Genomic DNA, 19,788 nt, shown 5'->3' with positions numbered 1-19,788 from the left:
TTGTTGTTGCCTTTGTGCTTCTTCTTCTTCTTTTTCTTCTTCCTGTTCGCCTTCTTCAACTCTCCAAATTGATGAGAAAAGTTATATAAAATAACAGTAGTAAGTTCTAGGGTTTAAGGCTGACAAATTTTTCATGTAACTCACATGACCTACCACATCATATCGGGGCAAGATATTGTGTAGTCATGAATCATAAATGCAATATATGACATTTGAAATAAAATTTACAAATTTAATTTCTATCTATTGGGTCATCTGTATAAAATATGATTGGAAGACTATAGAGAATAATGTAAGAAAATATATGAAGGTTTAAAATAACTAATGGAATGTGAATCAATTTATACTACACTTTTTGTGCTACAAAATAACATGTTTGTACATGGACAAGTTTCATGTAATACCAGTATAATTATTCCTGACCTGATTTTTTATGGTCCAGAATTAGTGAGAAGAGACAAGGGAATATTCACCTACATTCTTCTGTTATATTTAGAGAATTTGTTGGTTAACATTTGGATCACAAAGAATACTACAATTCTACTAAAACCAGAGAATTTTGTGTTAAGTAATCTTAGGGAAAGTTGGCAAGTTGAGGAATATGAAATATGTACTTTCAGTTAAGTATTTCTGTCTTTTTTTTCTCCTTCCAACAGGTACTAGTATAGTTATGAAACCTAATTTGATAATGATTTGAATATCCACCATGATTGGGCAATGAATTGAAGATTTGACTCTTCTGAGACTAAGTAAACTAACCTTGTTTAGAAATCCCAATGAAAAAAGCTGCTGAAAATATCAGGAGTTTGTATTATACAAGTTAACATTTCATACTTGGGTCAGGCAGATTCAGGTTCAAACAGAAAACAACTCTAACCTTCTATCTTCTCATCTCAAAATTCATCTGGCATCTGTACACGTTCTCCAGCTGGACTGTCCATTTTTTAATTTGAGGAAATCTAAACTTTAGGATGACTCTGATTTCTCAAGCATGTTTATGTGTTGGGGAGACTATTCTGTTAAAATAAAAGGCTAGTGTAGAAGGAAATGTTCTACACATAGGATTATAAGTGAATTAAAGCCTTATAGAATTTCTGACTCCCAGGAAGGCCAAAGATGCAGTGAGAGGGGTGAAGTGCCCGTGTTCCAGCTGTCTCTGGATGGACTGGATGAAAGTCCAAAGGTACTACCAATATGCCATGTAGAATGGACAAGTGCAAACCTAGACCATAATAAAAATAAATGGTGTCATCTAAATGGGTTTTTGTTTGTTTGCTTGCTATGCATGGATGGAAAAAGGGACAGGTAGAAAAAAAAAGCGCTGATTGTAGTGCGGTCCTTCAAATAATATCATAACTAAAGAAGAGAATCTGCTTGACACTCTGGAGACTGTTTCTGCAGCCTTTTGGATTTCTTTTCTTCACTTGCCCATTGTATAATGTCCATTTCTCTATAGTTTGTATTCTGGCATTTCATCCTCACAGGGACACATGAGAACAAAAGGAAAGAGAAACAACAAAAAAGAATAGGTTTTTCTTCTTGTGCAGAGACTGACAGATTTGTAGATTCAGAAGCCTTTCTTCAAGAGAGTACGGCAGCCTAGATTGTTCCTTAAATGCACAGTTCCAACATGTCTCTTTTATTGTCTCGTTGCTCCTAAACTGACAGTGTTTATAAGGTGAAAGTTGTTTTGTTTTTTTTTTTCAAACTGGAGCTATGGCATGAAAAGAGGGTCACTGTGGAGCTCCTTATTTTCCATTCCATAATAAGACCATAAAGTGCAAGGGCAGAGATTTTAATAGTAGGAGCTCTTTTATCCTCTTTATACTTCCCAAGCTCCCCTGACCATTTCCCTTCTTTTCAAAGATGTTTTATCTTGTTGCACCTATGTTCTTGTAATGACACATGAGAAGGTGTTTAAAGGTCTTCTTGAAGGTGGCATTACACAGTGCATAGCAGGCGGGGTTGATAGTACTGTTGATGTAACAGAGCCAATAACCAATGGTCCACACTGTGTTGGGGATGCATGGTGCACAGAAGGTGTTAATGAGCACCATGACATTGTATGGGGCCCAGGTGATGATGAAAGCCAACAGGATAGCCAAGATTGTCCTGGTCACTTTCTTTTCCCGGGAAGGAGGAGGCTTCTTCTTTGCAGGCTGCTTGGTCATCTTCACAATTTTACGGGCTACAATGTTCTGTTTTTCTTCTCCGTTCTGACCAGAAGATCCAACTAGCTCCACAGTGGTATTAGTTGGCGTACAGGAGTCACCTTTTTGGGTCTTGGTGACAATTTTGATGCATGTTTGCTTCGAGTTCTCATCTTTGGAATGGCCCAAGGAAGTGGAAACTGTGTTTTCATCCTGGGTTATTTCATCATCTCTCATATTGGAGGCCACAGCACTGACTGAGGTGGAATCATTGGAGCTCTCTTTCTCTTCCCCCTGGACGCAGTTCTCGGTCACAGCATCTCTGGTGGCCTTGCCATTCTGGATTTTGTTGTGTTCCAGGCCACCGTCATTGCCGGGCATGTTGTTATTATTTGGCTTCACTATTCTTCCTTGCACCAGACTTGGAGAAACTGGATCTTGGTTGGCCACAGGCTCCTTCTTCTCCTTCTTTATCCTGCTCTTGCTGGCTCGGGATATATGCCAATATAGCACAGTCATGATGATCACTGGCAGATAGAAGGCTGCAATGGCGGTACCAAAGGTAACAGCGGCATTGGAGAAAAACTGAATGTAGCATTCCCCATCCTCCACAGTTCTCACCCCTACAATGAACTGCCAGAAGAGAATGGCTGGAGCCCAGAGGATAAAAGACAGGACCCAAGCAGCTGCGATCATCATCCCTGCCATTTTCGTGGTCCGCTTAACGGGGTAGGTCAGAGGTTTGGTGACACAGAAGTACCTGTCAAAGCTGATGATGAGCAGATTCATGACAGAGGCATTGCTGACCACATAGTCCAAGGCTAGCCAAAGGTCACACACCACAGGTCCCAGAGGCCAGTAGCCGATCACAGTGTAGAGGGTGTACAAGTTCATGGAGAAAACACCTATAATGAGGTCAGCACAGGCCAAACTGAACAAAAAGTAGTTGTTGACTGTCTGGAGGTGGCGGTTGACTTTAATGGAAACCATGACCAGTATATTTCCAATAATAGTCACCAAGCTGAGGGATCCAGCCACAAGGACAATAAAAACCACTTCAAATGTCTTATAAGGACTGGTGATTGCCAGGCCATTATTAGAGGAGTTTGTTGAGTTATTCATTTTGTGTTCAGTAGCCAAGTAGCCAAATCAACATTTAAGCCTGCAGGGAAATAGGATAAAATTAAGAATTATAACATGAATATGCTTCAAAATACATTAGATTTCTCTCTTTTGAATTTTACTTCCCCCTACTGCCATCTTGCTTCTCCTGCATTATCATTGTGCCTGCCTGTGTGAGTTCCCCACAAAAAGGTCAAAAACTTCATAAGGGGGATTCAAGAGGTCCTCTCAGGGTGGCCATGAACTTGAAGGCCAAGAACATTTTGAATGTTTCCATATAGGGATGTGAGTACCTATCTATGTATCATCTTTTCATCTCCTGAATCAAGTAAACAGAGCATAATTCTGATAAATTGAACTAAATACACCAAAGCTACCAAAGCATCAAGGGTCTTCTAGAATGTACATACAGATTAATAATCCAGTGGGAGGACAATATTATGGGAGAAAGCATGAAACTGCATGTGTGGCTTCTCCAGCCAATAGCACCTGCCTTCCTGGTAGCTCCAAGCCTTTTTCATAATTATATTGAGGAGAGGGATAGTAAAGACAACATAATGATATCTTCTTAATCAATATAATTCCCCCCAAAGAACAATTTTCTTTGACCTCTGTTTTATGAGGTCAGAAAAAAATTGTTCTTTGAGGGGAATTATCACCTACCATTAAAATTTCCAATATTCCATATTGCTTATTAAATGCATATTGATAGAATTGTACCAATTTTCAGAATGCTTTTTTTTTTCTTTCAAACCTCTATGAACTCTGTTTTTTACTGTGCTTTCTGCTAAACCTTTTGCTTTGCAGAAAATGGAACCGTGGTCCAGAAAGCTGAGAAACTGGTATCAGGTCACATATAGAATCAGTGACAGGGATGAGACTGTGAACCTGTTTGCACAATCCTTCATTTGTTTACCTCGTCCTCATCCTGTGGAGCAGCTTCACTCCATTAGGCATTGCAATATAGTCTGAGCATTCTGTGATGATGAGGACAGGGTTCCTGCTTGTGAGAGGCATGAGCTCTGGCGGCTAAGATAGCTTGGATAGAGAATTGATTATACAAGCTGTGTGCACTCTCTGCTGCCTAACCCTGTTGCACTAAAGTAAATACATCATTGCCATTTTTTCCACCCAATTCTGCCAAAGTCTGATGACCACCGAGTGATTTTTCATAAGGGAGAACATATGGTGGCCTGTAGGACAGAAAGTTAAGAATTCATCAAGAAATATGTTTCCGGGGAAAAGCATCTAAGAGAAAATGTTATCCAACTTCTGCCTCTTTTTGAAAAAGAAAATTGCTGCGAGCTGTGTGTCAGAAAATAAGAATACTGAGAAATTATTTGGTGTCACTTCAAAATGCAGAAATCTCTATTGATTCTAAAACCACTTATTTCTAAGTAATGGTATGAGATTCAGTGGGGGCAGTGGTTTGCTCTTGAAATCCATGTAGAAAATTCTTTGTTAAGTACTTCACAGCAGAAATAGCATTTGAACAAATGGTTTATTCTGCTTAAGAGAGGAAATTATCTTCAAGCATTTTAATAATAAAAAACCTTAATAATAGAGTAGGATTTTGACCCTAATAGATCAGACCATAAATTCAATAGCCATAAAAATATTCAGTAAGTACTGCATGCACCATTTTTGCAGAGAAAAATAAATTAATATAGAAAAAATATTTGTAAGCACATAACAGAAAATCGCCTATTTCCCTTAATACAAAATAATTTGAGGGAAAAAAAGAGGCAAGATGAAAGACTAACAACCTAAAACACTGAAATGCAAGTTAGATTAAAAAATAAATTAATATAAGTGACTTTTACATATAAAAGAGATATTCAACTTCATAATTTAAAAATAAAACCCCAAATATATAAGGCTACAGTCTAGTTTTATGAAAATATTTGGCGATTTCCATTGGAGAATAATGTATAACATTTACTTTTAAAAGCAGGCTTTTGAAATCAACTGATTTGATTCTTTATTTGAAAGATTACAGAAAGCACTGGAAGAGTAAATAGGGGATTTGTCCTTGATTTTTTGATTCTTATAATTATTGCTAATTAATTAATTATAATTATTATTATTGTAGAATTGATATTAACACAGTCATATAATCCTCACTCTGCCCTCTACTTATTTTTTTTATTTTTTTATTTCCTCTCTTCTCACTCATCCTTCTTCTGTTTACCAGTAGGATGCATTTTTTTTTCAATAGAAAAATAATTAAAGGAAAATGTAGCCTTAGGTCTCCCAAACATGTATACTTTATAGAAATGCTAACAGCTATACACATACCCAGGGCAGATTCTATCACCTCCTTTATGTGAAGAAAATTGAAATTATCAAAAAGGTTAAGAAACCTGTCCTTTCAGCCCAAGGCTGGTGAGCAAATGATTTACAACTAAACCTACCATCCTTCCCGGCAGGTTACTCTTTCCCCTTGAAAAAATTGTAATTCATCCAGTAACAAAGAAAACTGTTAGGCAGCAGCATGAAGATGAACTATACCCAAAGATTTCTAGCTGATGGACTGTTATGGGGAACTTGGGATGCTTATTGAGGTAGAACACATTGCACTAACAGAGTTAGCTACTATTACATCCCCTAAAATTTTAGTTGTATTATTTTCTTAGTTCTGCTAATGCTCTGTATAAAAATGGAAAACATTCTGCTTAGAAGCAGGCACAAGAATTTGAAGGGTGGCCTTCCTGTCTTCTAGTGTAAGCACAGAGTAGTTATGCATGTTCCTCCTCCATGAAAGAAAGCTTCCGTTCATCAAGTCCATCAACCCCTCGCTGCTTCTGCTGTTTAAATTTCTATAAAAGCTTTTACTTCTAGTGTGGCACCATAGGGTGTCATTAAGGCAACAATAGTTACATCATTGAAGAAACAACATAATCACAACAGACTAAATGATGAAGATGACCTTCAAAGAGCTCTGCATCTTAATATGGCAAGTGTGTAATAATCTTCCATCTGGTATTTTACAGATTGGTTTCTGACTAAGTTCTGGTAGGGCTACGGAAACTGACGAGAAGAAAATTTTTCTGCCCTTAGTTTCTTTGCTACTTGAGTCCCTACACATATCAGAGAGGACTACAACTGTGATTCAATATTTTCTTTACAAAGTTATGGGTGCTAATCTCTGCTCTCATTTATTAGCTAGGTGACACTGAGCCTCTAAATTAAATTCCAAAACCTTATTTTTTTTTCTATCAAACAGGAGTAATAATAATCCTCCTTTTATTTCAGAGTGGTGGCAAGGATCATAGTGACATAATGTCTTTGAACCATGATCTACACATGTTAACTATTAAAGAAATGCTAGTAATTTTCAAACCTGTCAAATGGGTATAAATTATTCACCTTTCCTAATAGCTAACAGAAAGTCATGTGTGTGTATGTGTCTTTGAACCATGTTAAGAGTGGGAAGGTGCAGGGTGTAGAGGCTGAAGTAATACTAAATTATCATTATCGATGATATAAATTACCAATAACAGTACCAACAAAAATTATGATGATAACACATTTAAAGGATAGTAACTCTTCAAAGCACCTCATAAGGTGAGTGGTATTTTTATTATACACCTTTATAAATGTTAAAGATCAAAGAATTAGGTTACTTGACACTCAAACCGAAGTCACCCAACTGTAGACTATGCTACAAGCACAGTCTGAGGACTGGTCTCAATAGTTAAAATCACTCACAAACACAGTGACCTGCCATACCTTAACCCTGTGCTCAAACATCAAGTTAGTATCTCGATGAGAAAAACTAAGTAAAGGTCATCATATCTAGGTCAATATTGCAGCTTTGGGTGGAGATATTCACAGCAAGATAAAAAATCAGTAAGTGGAGCTCTGCACAAGAAAATATGTGATATTTGAGGTTCAAAAAATTTTACTGAAACAACCATCAAAAACTAAAATTTTTGATTTGTAAGAGAGCTGGGAATGTAGCTCAATGAGATGAGCAAGATATGCAAAATACCCTGGTTTTGATCCCAGCACTGGAAAGATAGCTATATGCATATATCACCATGTGAGCTGATAAATAGCCCCTCACAAAAACTCTCATACTGATGGCATACATTTTCTAAATACTAACAATAATGGATTTTTTCTGAATTGTTAAAGAGAGAATACTAATTAATTTTTTTAAATATTCTGAAATACATTCACAAGTTGATAATTAAATAAAATAAATGGGATTTTCTTCAAACCCTTCCCAGCTCAAGCAGCATGCCTAATGAACATATGAAGAACACTTTCATAGGTGCATCTGTGGTATAGTTAGCTAACGACCTGTGAGTAGCCTAAGTGCTAGACTTTTTTTTTTTGCATGTCATTTCATTTAATTCTCACAATAACCCTAACATGATTATTATTCTCTTTTCCTGTTTTATAGATTATTATAATCAGAGAGCCAGCAACTGCTGGGGCCATGATTCAAATTTAGGTCTATGTGACTCCTAGGAATACATTATTTCCACTAATGTTCTACCATGTAATAGAAAGTAAATCACAAAAAAATGTGTTCTAGAGGAATTAGAAAGCCAAGGGGAAAAATGAATCTGTGATAGGAAACCATTAAATCTGGAGGGAGATGATATGTGATCGTAAAATAAAATTTAGAACAAGAAGGGAGTTTGGAAATCAAGAGGGACTTACATAAAGTTGAATTTATAATTGCTTATATTTCTTTAACTTTTGTTTTTAAAATGTAATCTTACTGAATACACTTCTAGGTTTTGCTGCCATTTGAGTACATTATTAATAGTAGCAAGATGTTCTGGATGATCTTCCTCCATCTCTTTCAGCTATTGAGATCTAAAAAGCAGCATATTCACTGAGCAAACACAGTAACAGAATCATAAGCCTTGCCAGAGTTGCCTGAAATTCCCACAAATGACAAGGCAGCAATAAGGTCATGTTAGCCTTTAATTTATGGATATTAGGACTAAACACCATCCTATGTTCTGAGACAATTAAAATTTTGTTTCAATCATATTATACTTAGGTATATAGCTTTCAATATGTATGTAAAATAGTATCATAAGAAACAAGAAAGATATAAATTCGATTGCCACAATATGGCAATACAGGGAAATATCAGAGCATCGTAGAAAATAAAACTCTACCTACTCAGGGAGTAGCAGATATTGGTGGAGGGAATGCAAACATTCTCTTTCTTCTTTTTAGAATGACTTGTGGTGATCTTGTGCTATGTTATCCTTGATTAGGAAGCAAATTAAGCACATTTATTTGTAATTGCACATAATATTTATAAATAAATGTGGTATAATTCATCTGATAAGTGAGATTCTGAGTGTAGTTTTTTTCACAGAAGATGTGACTTTTGAGGTATATATAATCTGTTTTTGATACTTTTAATATTCAATTAATCCCAGTAATCTGTAAACCACATTGGTACAGGTATTAAGTAGGATTTGAGATGATCAATAATCAATCACTCCTTCTATCAATAATTTGGTAGAGAAAATTTAGAAAAAAATATGGGAAGAGGGTTTTTCAAGGAAGTTTTTAGGAGCAAAACCCCTTTCTCTAAAGGGAGATTTTGTTGTTTGCAGATTTTAATGTTGATACAGCTGATAATATAGATTGCTTGTATTACAATGGGCCTTGCAAATCATGAATATCTTTAAATTTTACTGACAGGGAAAGAGGAGTCCTTGCCTGGAACTCAGGAGACAATCCAGCATTCACAGATGACAATATTGACATTCTACCTTCTGACTGCTTTGACAGCCTCACACAGAAATGGAGTGAGTCTTTACATTTTTTCCCCTTTAATCAGGGTTTCCTTTAAGTTCAGCTGAGCTGCATGTGATGAATTAGTCAACATTTCTAGTGCTTCTTTGTGGGCTCCTGGATCTCAGTGCAATAGCAGTTCTGGTGGGGGTGGTGTCTCTAGGGAGGAGTAGGATCCTTGCTAAGAAATTAGGGTTGTTGCTTTTTCATTACAAAATTGCTGTTGAAGTGCCCTTGTGAACTGATGATCTGATCTTCCTATGAGATCAAGAGCTGCTGGGGTGGAAGTGAAGAGGAATGGGTGCCCAGAGACACATTCTTGTCCACAAGGAATTCATAATGTGGGCAGACACAAATTGCTGAGAAACTTCCTGTTTTCTAAATCAATTCTGGATCAATTTAATGACAGGTGCCAGGGCTAAGAATCTATGGAGGAGGTCTGCTCAGAGTGGGATGAAATAAATAGATAGATACAGAAAGTTCCCTGGAAATCTTTCCTAAGATTTGAACCATTAGGTTCAGAAATATGGAACAAGAACACAGTACAAGGCTTACTCACCTACACTGAGTTTTTTATGTTATCCAAAATAATGTGTCAAAAGTATTTTGGAAGCAACCCGTGAGTTTTTCCCATTTTGGAAACTGCGGCACAGAACAGCAGTCTTTACTAAATGTGCAGTAAGTAAAATATTAGGGGACAAAATGGCCACACTGCAAACACTTTGCATTTTCCAAGGGGCACATTTACGGGGTCTGCATATTACTATGCAGAGGCTGCACTTTGACAAAAAAAAAAGAAAGAAGAAAATGCAAAAGCAAATGATAGAAGAGTGAAAAATAGCTGAAACAGCAATCTGATCCTCACAGTAGTACACTAGGAAGAGAATTCATGAATTTTCACAGTGTGAAAAACATCAGGATTATGCAAGGCCTTGTTATATAGTGCAAACACGTGTGCTGTGCGGCTTTGGCTGCCTGTCAAGTATAACACTATGCTTAGTGATTCTGGGACAAATCTCCACTCCATGACAGCCAAGCCATCCTTTCCCTTCTTGCGAACACAACACCACTTACCCTAAATAATATCATGACTAATGGGGAAAGAGTCGTAAACACGATTTAGCTAGGATCCTGTCTTTCTTGTGACAACCATGGCACATTTTAGTCATCGGCTCGCACAACACACCTCCTGCTGGAAAGGAAAAGAGATCTGGACAATTTGAAACAAGACAAAACCTGGAAACACCCAAACTTTTGACTTTTAAAAGTCAAATTCCATCTGAGTAAGCCCTGCGGCACCTACCCTTCCCTGTGCCAGGAATTTGACAGAACTCAAGACAGATGATGAATGCGTTGAAGGAGAGGGTGCAGGCTAATCAGTGCGCTCCAGAGCACACAGCCCTTGAGCTGAGGAAGCTCTCTGTCCAAAGGTTGCTCTGTCCTCTCAGGGAAGAGTAGTGAAAGGGAGTGGAAACAGTTCCCACAGAGCTGCTGAAAGTTGCGTTTGATTAGGCAGCTGTATTTGAATCAAAGTCTGCATCTTTCTACCATCTTGAGGAGCTGAAAATGTATAGTCGGCTTTTTTGTTTTTGTTTTATTTTTTTTTCCCCATGAAGTTGGCAGACTGCTGGTTTAATAACTCTAAATTAGTTAATTCATTGCTTTGAATTAAAAATGTGAATCAAATTTTCAGAGGCATTGAGGCTTGTTATGACTCTGATGGAATATTCTAGAATGAAAGCTGTTGTTCTCTGGAGAAGCTGATCAATCCAAACAATGCATCCCGCTAGGGAGTCTTTTCAATGGTACACGTGCTTTCCCTTGGAAGCTGAGCACATGGCAACACAAGTTGGGTACAGCAGGTCAAGGACAGCTTGGGAGAAAGGAAGAAAAAGCAGTTTAGGAGAAGAGAGTTCAAAGAGGAAGTTACTGTGTTTCCTCTGAGGGGTAGACCAGGATACCCAGAGTAAAATAAATGGATCAGAAGTGGGAGGTGCACACAAATGTGAAATCTCTTCTACCAAGTATAAAGAAAATAAACATTCAGATAATGCACTTTATAATAGTTAACCAGAGCCAAGAACACTTAGTTGTATGTAACAATGTGCAATTGTTTATTTATGATACTGGGGATTGAACCCAGGGACGCTTAACCACTAAGCCAACATCCCCAGTTCCCCACTCGTTATTTTTTAAATTTTGAAACTGGATCTTGCTGAAGTGCTCATTGGGTTGCCCAGGATGACCTTGAACTTGAAACTTGAGATCCTCCTGCCTCATCCTCTGGAGTTACTGTGATTTTAGGCATGAGATATTGTGTATGATTGACATAGACATTTATTTTAATCTGTTCTCTACTTTAGGCTGCATTGCTGAAGAAAAGAAAGAAAAAGATCATCATCAATGCAGGTGTTACTCTTCATTAAAAATCACATTTTCATGAAAAATAAATATAATTAGTTTATTTTATAGATATAAGTTTACTGGCTACCACCCATTAAGGCACATGTACCTATAAGGGTAAGCTTAATAGATACTCCCTAATCTGGTAGCAAAATCTATTACGTAGGTACCTAGAACCCAGGGAAGCAAATTTACCTCCATGAACTTTGAATCCCCTCAGTTTTCAATGACAGAAATGATACAGGCTCATATACTTATGATTCATACCAGATTCAACAAAGCTATAAAAAAATAGTAAGTGTAGAAAGTAATGGGCAGCAAACTATTTTTATTGTTTCCAATCGAAACAGAATGATTGTTTGCCTAGAGTCTGATTGCAGACTATTTCTAGAACTGAGCAAAATGACCACAGTGTTATCTCACTAAAACTTTAAAAATCAGGGAAGGCAGAAGATGAAAGTCTTCACTAAATGATCTGATGGCAACTGAGATGAGGGGACATAAAAATCTGCATCAACTAATCAAAGATTTGTGTATCTGAGGCAACTGATTTAGAGTTAAAATAAAGCAAGTTGGTCAGAAAGAATGAAGAGGTTTATGTGGAAAATCAGAACAGTCAACTTTACCTGCTTGAAATAAACCACTTCTTGTTGATAACCTCAGGTGCATCACAACATAATTATGTGATACATGTCATTTCATGCTGCCAATCCTCTCTTCCTCCAGCCCCTTCCCTTTTGGGTCCCATCACCTTTAAAATCTATTTAAATATTTAAACATCCTTACTCTCCTTCTGTCACAGCCTCTCCACACAGGAAAAGCATATCTCTCATGCAGACTGAGTGATAGGTCTGACAAAAGTGACACTTCTCATCCTCAGTTGTACCACCTTGGTTTGGAAATGAGGCCTACTTTATCTGCCTCCATCTTCACCATGTCATCTAATAAAAAGTACTAAAGTTTGAGCAGTTCATACATGGGGATGCTTAAATACAGTTTCCATTCCTAAATCATGCATGAGAAGAGAAGATCTTCCAATGGAGAGGTGACCAACAGATTGCGACTTGTGCACAAATCTGGTAGGTAGGATGTTTGCCCAGAAACACCACTGTGTTCCTATTAGCAAAGCAATTTTAGTATGTATTGTTTGCTGGGAGAAGGATATGCATAGCTGGACCTCTAAGAGGAGGCAGGATTCTGAGTAATTATCAAATCACTAGAAGATCTCAAGTTGGAAGGAAGCAGGAAGCTGAGGGATTTTGCCCTGGATTCTTCACCTAATCACTGTGTCAGTCAAGCATGTCAGTTGAGGAGGAAGGAATGATAACACATATGAGAAGATAAGAAAGACAATATTTCTTCTGCTAAAGGTAGGCAGGTTAAGGAGAATTTCTGATGAAGTATTAGTACAAAGTGACAATATGTTACACAGAGAGACTTGCAAGTTCAAAACTGGACTGGTGTACACAATTGTCCAAAGATGAAGAATGGCAACTGTCTTGTTGACACTTGTGGAGGGAGAGAGTAGCGCAGGTCCTGGATACACATCTGAGAGATGGACCAGCAGAAAGTTGGCTTCTTGCTCTGTAAGAGTGAGCCAGCTCTCCTTCCTGTAACTTTCACACACATATAACTGTGAAATGTCAGTGGAATCAATAAACCTGAAAATGAGGCCTATCTCTGCTGTTTTCTGGTTGTGTGAACTTAAATATGTTGAAACCTTTTCCATTTGTGCAAGATCTAACAGACATGGAAAATAACATGTGCCATTCACAAATTCTTCTATATGAACTCAATACACTGGGCTCTTTGCAGGTGCTCTATAAGCACTTGCTATGACGGAGTTCATTATAATTGACAGGTGGGTGGTTCTCACAAGCAAGTAGAGCATGAAGGAAAAAAAAATAACAGAAAGGAACAAATCACACTCTTCATATTTCTCCCAAAATATAAGAAGGCAATTTGACTAATTTTTATTTTATATGAGTCAATTTTATATGAATTTTATTATTTAATTCCATTCATCTTAAGGATTCCAGAAATTGCACTATCATTCTATGGTATCCAGGTGCCCATGCTAAAGTGGAATCATCAATCTAAATTTCAACAACAGTTCTGTGAAAATTTGCAACTACTTTTCCTAAACAAAGGGACACAGACAAGTGAGCCTCCAATCACAATTCTTGCTAAAGATTCATGAACAATTATTTCGTAATTCTAAACTGATATATTAGCTCAAAGTAGTGAATTTTGGAAAAGATAATCTTTCTGAGGTTTTTCTGAAGAAAAAAAAAACTTTAGCTGTTCACAAACACAGAACCAATCCTGAAATGAAGATTTCTTACTGACAAAGATAAAAATAGAAAAAAAAATTGACTGAATATTGCAAATGCTTAGTGCATTCTGTATGAGTAGGCATACAATGAATTTGTGACTTCCACTTTACAGATTACTCCGGGTGCTGCCTTCAAAGAAACAACTGAATTTAAAGTCTCATTTTAGTAGTTTTACTAATTGAAAGAAGACGCCTGTGCCAAATAGAAGTCAAGAACCTCCTTTCATCCAAAGGCCTGTGGACCTGAGTGGCTTACCTCAAGCCCTTTGTCACTTACTCATGAGAATTTCTCTTGACAATTTCATTTCCTTTATCCAAGTCCTATCTTTCAAATATTTATTCAATTTCTCCCTTACCTACCTTAACTTCAACAAGTGCAGCATGTATGAGATGGCATCAGCTGTTTGAGAACCACTGAAAGAGGGATGACTACCTAATCTTTCATGCCATGTTACTATTCTGGTATGACTGTCTAGAAGGAAGAAAGGAACTTTATTTATGGATGTGGAGGCTAAAAACCATGATCTGGAAATGGTATTCCACTAGACAATGGAGATAGCCTCACCATCCTAGAACCCAGGAGTCAAAACTAGTTCAGAGCTGAGTTCCAATAGCAAGATAGGAATCAACCCTTTGGGGGTAAAATGGTCCATAGCCACTAGCTGGACCCTATCTGATGGGCCACACCCAGTTCTCATGGTCGCCTGGGAGAGCAGGTCTATGCATCCCTCAGTTGATCTTCATTCCGGTTTATGGGTGGCTAGTGGGATAGGCATGTTTAGTTAAAGTGTTCCAAGGATGGATTCATTTGCAGACTTCCTCATAGTCCTAGTTCTTCATGATAAAACATCCTCTGGTCTGTGTGACCATTTAGAAATGTAACTTGGGGGCAGCTGCCTTCGTCTTTGCTCTTGTTTGGTTGCTTTCAAAGTCCATTGTAAAACTGAAACCCAGCCTGATGTTTTCCTTCTTTTCCTTTTAGTGTTATTATTAAAATTTTAAAAATGACACTGTGAACAAAGTTGACCTCTTTCAACAGGGACTAAATAGTAAGTCACAGTGGGATGGCCCTGTCTAGGGGTTGAAGAAGTAACTGGACTACAAAAAAACTAAAAACACGTTGTGGGGGGCAGGGATGGTGGGAAAAGATTTCATTATGCTTGCCAGAATGGCCAGTACATCCTCAAATTTCCAAACTGTGCTTTAAAATAAAGATTTGGGAGTCACTGAACCATAACTAACTTCTGTTTTCTTAATATGAATTGCACATTCTTTCTCAAGCAAACATAAACCCTTGAGTGGTTTACCTTAAAAGACTCAATGGATTTACATACCTCAAACAATATTTTCATACACTGAGGTTAAATGAATTGGAAAATTGTGAATTACTGTCAACAAAATACACAAAGATATAAAAGAAAAATATTTTTAAATGGTAAATAGTTCTGGTTACATTAATAGGAGTATGCAAAGTTGGATCAGTAACAAAATAAAAATGTGAACAGATTGATCCTTGATTTGTGCCTTGAGAATAAAGCAAATCAGAAAAGTGAAGTAATTTAAAATAAAAGTAGGTTAAGTGAGGCCTTTATATCTGGTTTAGGGCTGAGGATGTAGCTCAGTGGTAGAACACTTGCCTAGCATGTGTAAGGATTGGAGTTCACTTTCCACAAATGACAATGGATACATAAAATAAGAAATATTTTGTTTAGTTGACTTTTAAAAAAGTAAGTATGAATTATTAAAGATAGTGAAGAGAAAAAGCATCCAAACACTTAAGAGCAATAGTCATCTCTGGTTAGGCAAGACCTAAAGAAAGCAAAAGAGAATGGATCTGGAGACATTGAGAGAGAAGAACCCCAGAATTAATCTCATAAACAGAGGGAAGGGGAGAAAGATCACAGTGGGTTAAATTAGTTCCAGAGATGCCAATGAATTGCATGTTTAGGAAAATTTCCTTGAACTCTTTATTGAGGATGAAGAGGGTAGTAGTCAGAGGACTTAAAGAGAAATGGAGTCTGGGATCCCCAGGGAAATGAAGGACACTTGAGTTAGAAACTATCAAAAGCTCTTTGTAGTCAACCAAACTGGCAGTAAGAGCTCTCTCAGCAGAGTCTTTGCTCAGGTTTCAGTTTCAATGTGCCCATCTTCATTGCTTAGATTGTTGCCTCTCTTTGGGTTGGAGTCCCTGTGTGACCTGGTCCCTCATCTGTGATTTTGTGAAGGATCTCAGTAGCACTTTGGAAATGCCCCACTCCAGTCTGTGCACATGAGCACTCTCCTAAAAATTTTGTTGTCTCCTAATCCTTCAAGAATAAGTTCATGCTGAGATGACCACTGCTAAGCTGGTTGTTAATTTCATAAATGAAATGATGCTCACAAAGGTATTTAAACCCAGTTCAGGCTCTGAATTCTTTATTTATAGACTTAAGCAAAGGCTTAAAATTGACTCTGGCTAGGTCAGGAGGAGAAGTAAGAAGAGAATCATTTGTACAATTTGCAGAATGGCCAAATGTATGCTAGATCTGTTTGAGATGTTGTTCTAATACTTTCTGTTATTTATGAAGCAGATTCTTGGATATTTTAATATTGGAAGAATGATAAAGCTTTGTTTTACTTATTCTGATCAATAATCCTTGACCTGAAGTCATAACCTCTCATATTCAAATAATCACTATTTATATTGAACTCTGTGTAAGTCTATAATAAATCAATTTGCTAATAATTGTTTCCTATCATTAATGTTATCCAGAATTGGATCCTTTCTTGTCACAACAGCAACATGGGTATGGGGAGGTTGGCAAACACTCTTCCTTCTGTTTACTTGTATTATGTGTAGAACAAACTGCAACAGATTATGGATGTAATCAGAGCACGCATCGTGACTTCTGCTTAACTATTAATCCATTTTTTTTTCTACAAGGGATGGCACCCAGGAGCACTTAAGCACTGAGACACATCCCCAACCCTTTTTAATTTTATATTTAGAGACAGAGTCTTGCTGAGTTGCTTAGGGCCTCTGTGAGTTGCTGAGGCTGGCTTTGAACTTGTAATCCTCCTACCTCCTGAGACACTGGGATTACAGGCATGCATCACTGTGCCTGGTTTATCAATAGATTTTTTTAAAAAATTTTAATTTGTTTTAATTAGTTATACATTGTCAATACATTTTGAATCATTATAATGACATCATTTAATGACTCCAGTGATTTCCATCTTTAGGTTACATGATGAAAAACAAGTAAATAGGTAAAAAAGGGAGGTATGAATTGTAAATAGTGTCCCTGGGCCAATTATTAATAGACCTTCCATGCAAATGGGCATCAGTCTCAAATTATTAAATTATCCAGGTGAGGATTTTCTGATGAAAATAATTGAATGAATTTGAGAATATCTCCTTGCTGTCTTTAAGTTTGTGCAAGCCATCCACTGAACTATCTTGCCTGAATGATAGCTGCTCTTATTTTTTTCTCCTCCTGAGAATGTGTGTGTGTGTGTGTGTGTGTGTGTGTGTGTGTGTGTGTGTTTTAATTTAAGACTTCGAGAGCACTATCGGAGAGAGGATTTTGATTTGAATTTCTTTTATCTCAAAAATAAGTTGTTTAATTTTGAGAACATCTTCCTCAGGAGTTCAAGCATGTTGAACTCCTATGTAGGCTCATGGCCCACCCACACCACCTCTCCAGTTCTTACGTGGATCTATCTGTTTTTAAACAGTAGTGTTGTTCTAAGCTCCTGGAAAGAGCAGGGATCTGCGATGGTAGAATATTTGCCTTCTCATCTGGGAGGTGCTATTTAACCTCTCTGTGTTTGGTTTTTGTCCTCTGTGGCAGGGAGGACTTCTGAACTAATATCCCCTTTTGTTCTAAAATTTCTAATTTTACTTTAATTCTCTTAGGACCTCCGTGATGCTGACTGAGAGGTCAGAGACGATGTCACTCACGTCTCCCTCAGATCTGCATTTTTCTAAATACAATATCTCACTTACTTATGGTGAGAAAACAGCTGCCTCTCTGGTGAATCTACCCTCCCCGGGCCTTGCTGGCCTCACTGCAGAGCCCTGGGCTCCGTGTCAGCTAAGTCTCTTTGTCATGATCTCCACTCCTCTCACCCCCAATATCCTGGTACATCTCAGTTTCCTTCTGTGATCCTTCATCCATGCAAGCTTGGAAATTAGATTCAAATTGCTATCTGTATCTTCATTTCGCTCTCAATATTGAAAATGTACAAGCGCAAAATAATTCTCTCAATCGAGCTCCATATTTACCTACCAACTCATTAAACAGTGGCTTCAGCGCGGGGGCAGGAGATCATATGTTAGAGAAGGAAAGCAATTTCATCAGCAAGTTCATTTGTGCATTCTCTGGAATGTCAGAGCAAAGGCTCGTCCTTGGAATAAGGGTGTTCTCTCCCCCGGTCTCATCTCTCCGGCTGTCTGATTCCTCAATTAACTGACACCTCTGGGCCAGTGATTTCATTCTGGACATACTTAGTGGACAGACTAGAAATAGTCATCCAATGACTTACATCCTCTTTTATAGCATCACTATAATCACTGCCTAAGTAGCCCTGCAAAGAGGGAGGGAAGTGAAGAGAAGTCTCCTGGAAAGAGTGTGTTTAAGTAATGCAATAATTTGCAAAGGGTAAGGAAGGGTATTTTGACAATTTCTACTGGAAGCCTGAAATTTGAACAAAATTCCAAAGATCAGACAAAAATAAATTGGCTCATGTATTATGTTTTGAGTTATGGAGCAGAACTCATTGCCAAGGATTATCTATATTAAGTCTCAACTAAAAATGGTGTATTTTTCTTTTAAATTAAAAAAATGAGGCTTATTTGTGATATGATTTTGTTCTGCTCCCAAACTGTTCTTTGCCTTTAGACATTAAAAAGTAGAAATGATTGCAAATGTCTTTTTCTAATTTTCAAATTAGAACTTGAGAGAAGCAAGCCAAAGGGGGAAAAAGGTAGAATCATTCATACCTGACCCATAAACAAGAGCTCTCTCTTTCATGCCTATATAACACATAGTTTTGTGGTTTTGCTTTGTTTTGTTTTGTTTTTAGTTAATTTCAGGAGGCAAAACCATGAGCAGTATCTATTTGTTGTCAAATAACTTATAGCATGGTTGGGAGCACCTGTGGACTTTTGGAATTTTGTTGTCTCTCTTCCCAGGCACAAGCAGGAGCATGCAAGGCCCTCATTCTCAGACACATACAATATTTTAAAAGTTTTAGATCATGCAGCATGTCAATGCACTGCTTCCCTAGGGCCAGGCCAGAAAATGAAAGACAGTATACACTTTGGATGGTGGGTAGGCCTTAGACCTGCAGAGAACCATCATAGCTTTCAGCTCTGGTCACAGTACTGATAATCCTGATTTGTATGCATATTCCCTCAATTGTTATATACTTCAGCTCAAAGCTATAAAATACTGACAAAGGAACAAAATATCATATAGATGGACTGGGTCTGTAGGCCCATACTTCATGAACTGTGGTATTTACTAGGTTACAACATTTCCAAGTAAAGATAATCATGGATATTAGGTAATCTTCTAGGACATCATTTTAATGGGTACAATATTGAGTTTTGTGGACATACAACAAATTCATTAAATAATTCTCTCTTTGTGGCATTTACAATTTTACACTTTAACAAATAATGGTGCAGCAAACTTCTTCACACATGTATTCTGTTTATAGATTTGGGTATGCTTTCTGAGAAGAAATTTCTGTAAGTTGGCTCATTGACCAAGGTTATATAAATTGCTCTTTGTGATAGTAAAACTGCAAAAGCAATTGATAGTTCTGATATATTCCTATAACTCATAACAAAAACAATAATTATTTTTAAAACACTTCACAAATCAATATATGAGCTTATCAGTAAGAATAGTTTTAGTTATCATTTTATTGCTTTGAAATTTTTTTTATTTTTCATGCTGTTGATCACTGATATTTTTAAAAGTTTCATGCTCTACTGACTGAGCTAGCTGAGCT

The 19,788-nt window shown here is 37.3% G+C and overlaps 1 protein-coding gene across 1 annotated transcript; it reads right to left on the bottom strand.

The window, feature by feature from the left end:
* Nucleotides 1-1,871: 1,871 nt before the first annotated feature.
* Nucleotides 1,872-3,272, bottom strand: CHRM2 (cholinergic receptor muscarinic 2; the record flags this gene model as incomplete). Its single annotated transcript, XM_081287296.1, has 1 exon — nt 1,872-3,272. The coding sequence occupies one exon, from the start codon at nt 3,270-3,272 to the stop codon at nt 1,872-1,874; it is 1,401 nt and encodes a 466-aa protein (XP_081143422.1).
* Between the last annotated feature and the right edge of the window lie 16,516 nt (nt 3,273-19,788).

The sequence above is a fragment of the Spermophilus citellus genome (genome assembly GCF_964194105.1).
Source record: "Spermophilus citellus genome assembly, chromosome: 3".
NCBI classification, from domain to species: domain Eukaryota; kingdom Metazoa; phylum Chordata; class Mammalia; order Rodentia; family Sciuridae; genus Spermophilus; species Spermophilus citellus.
The sequence above is the reverse complement of the archived record's forward strand: the minus strand, read 5'-3'. Positions and strand labels throughout refer to the sequence as shown.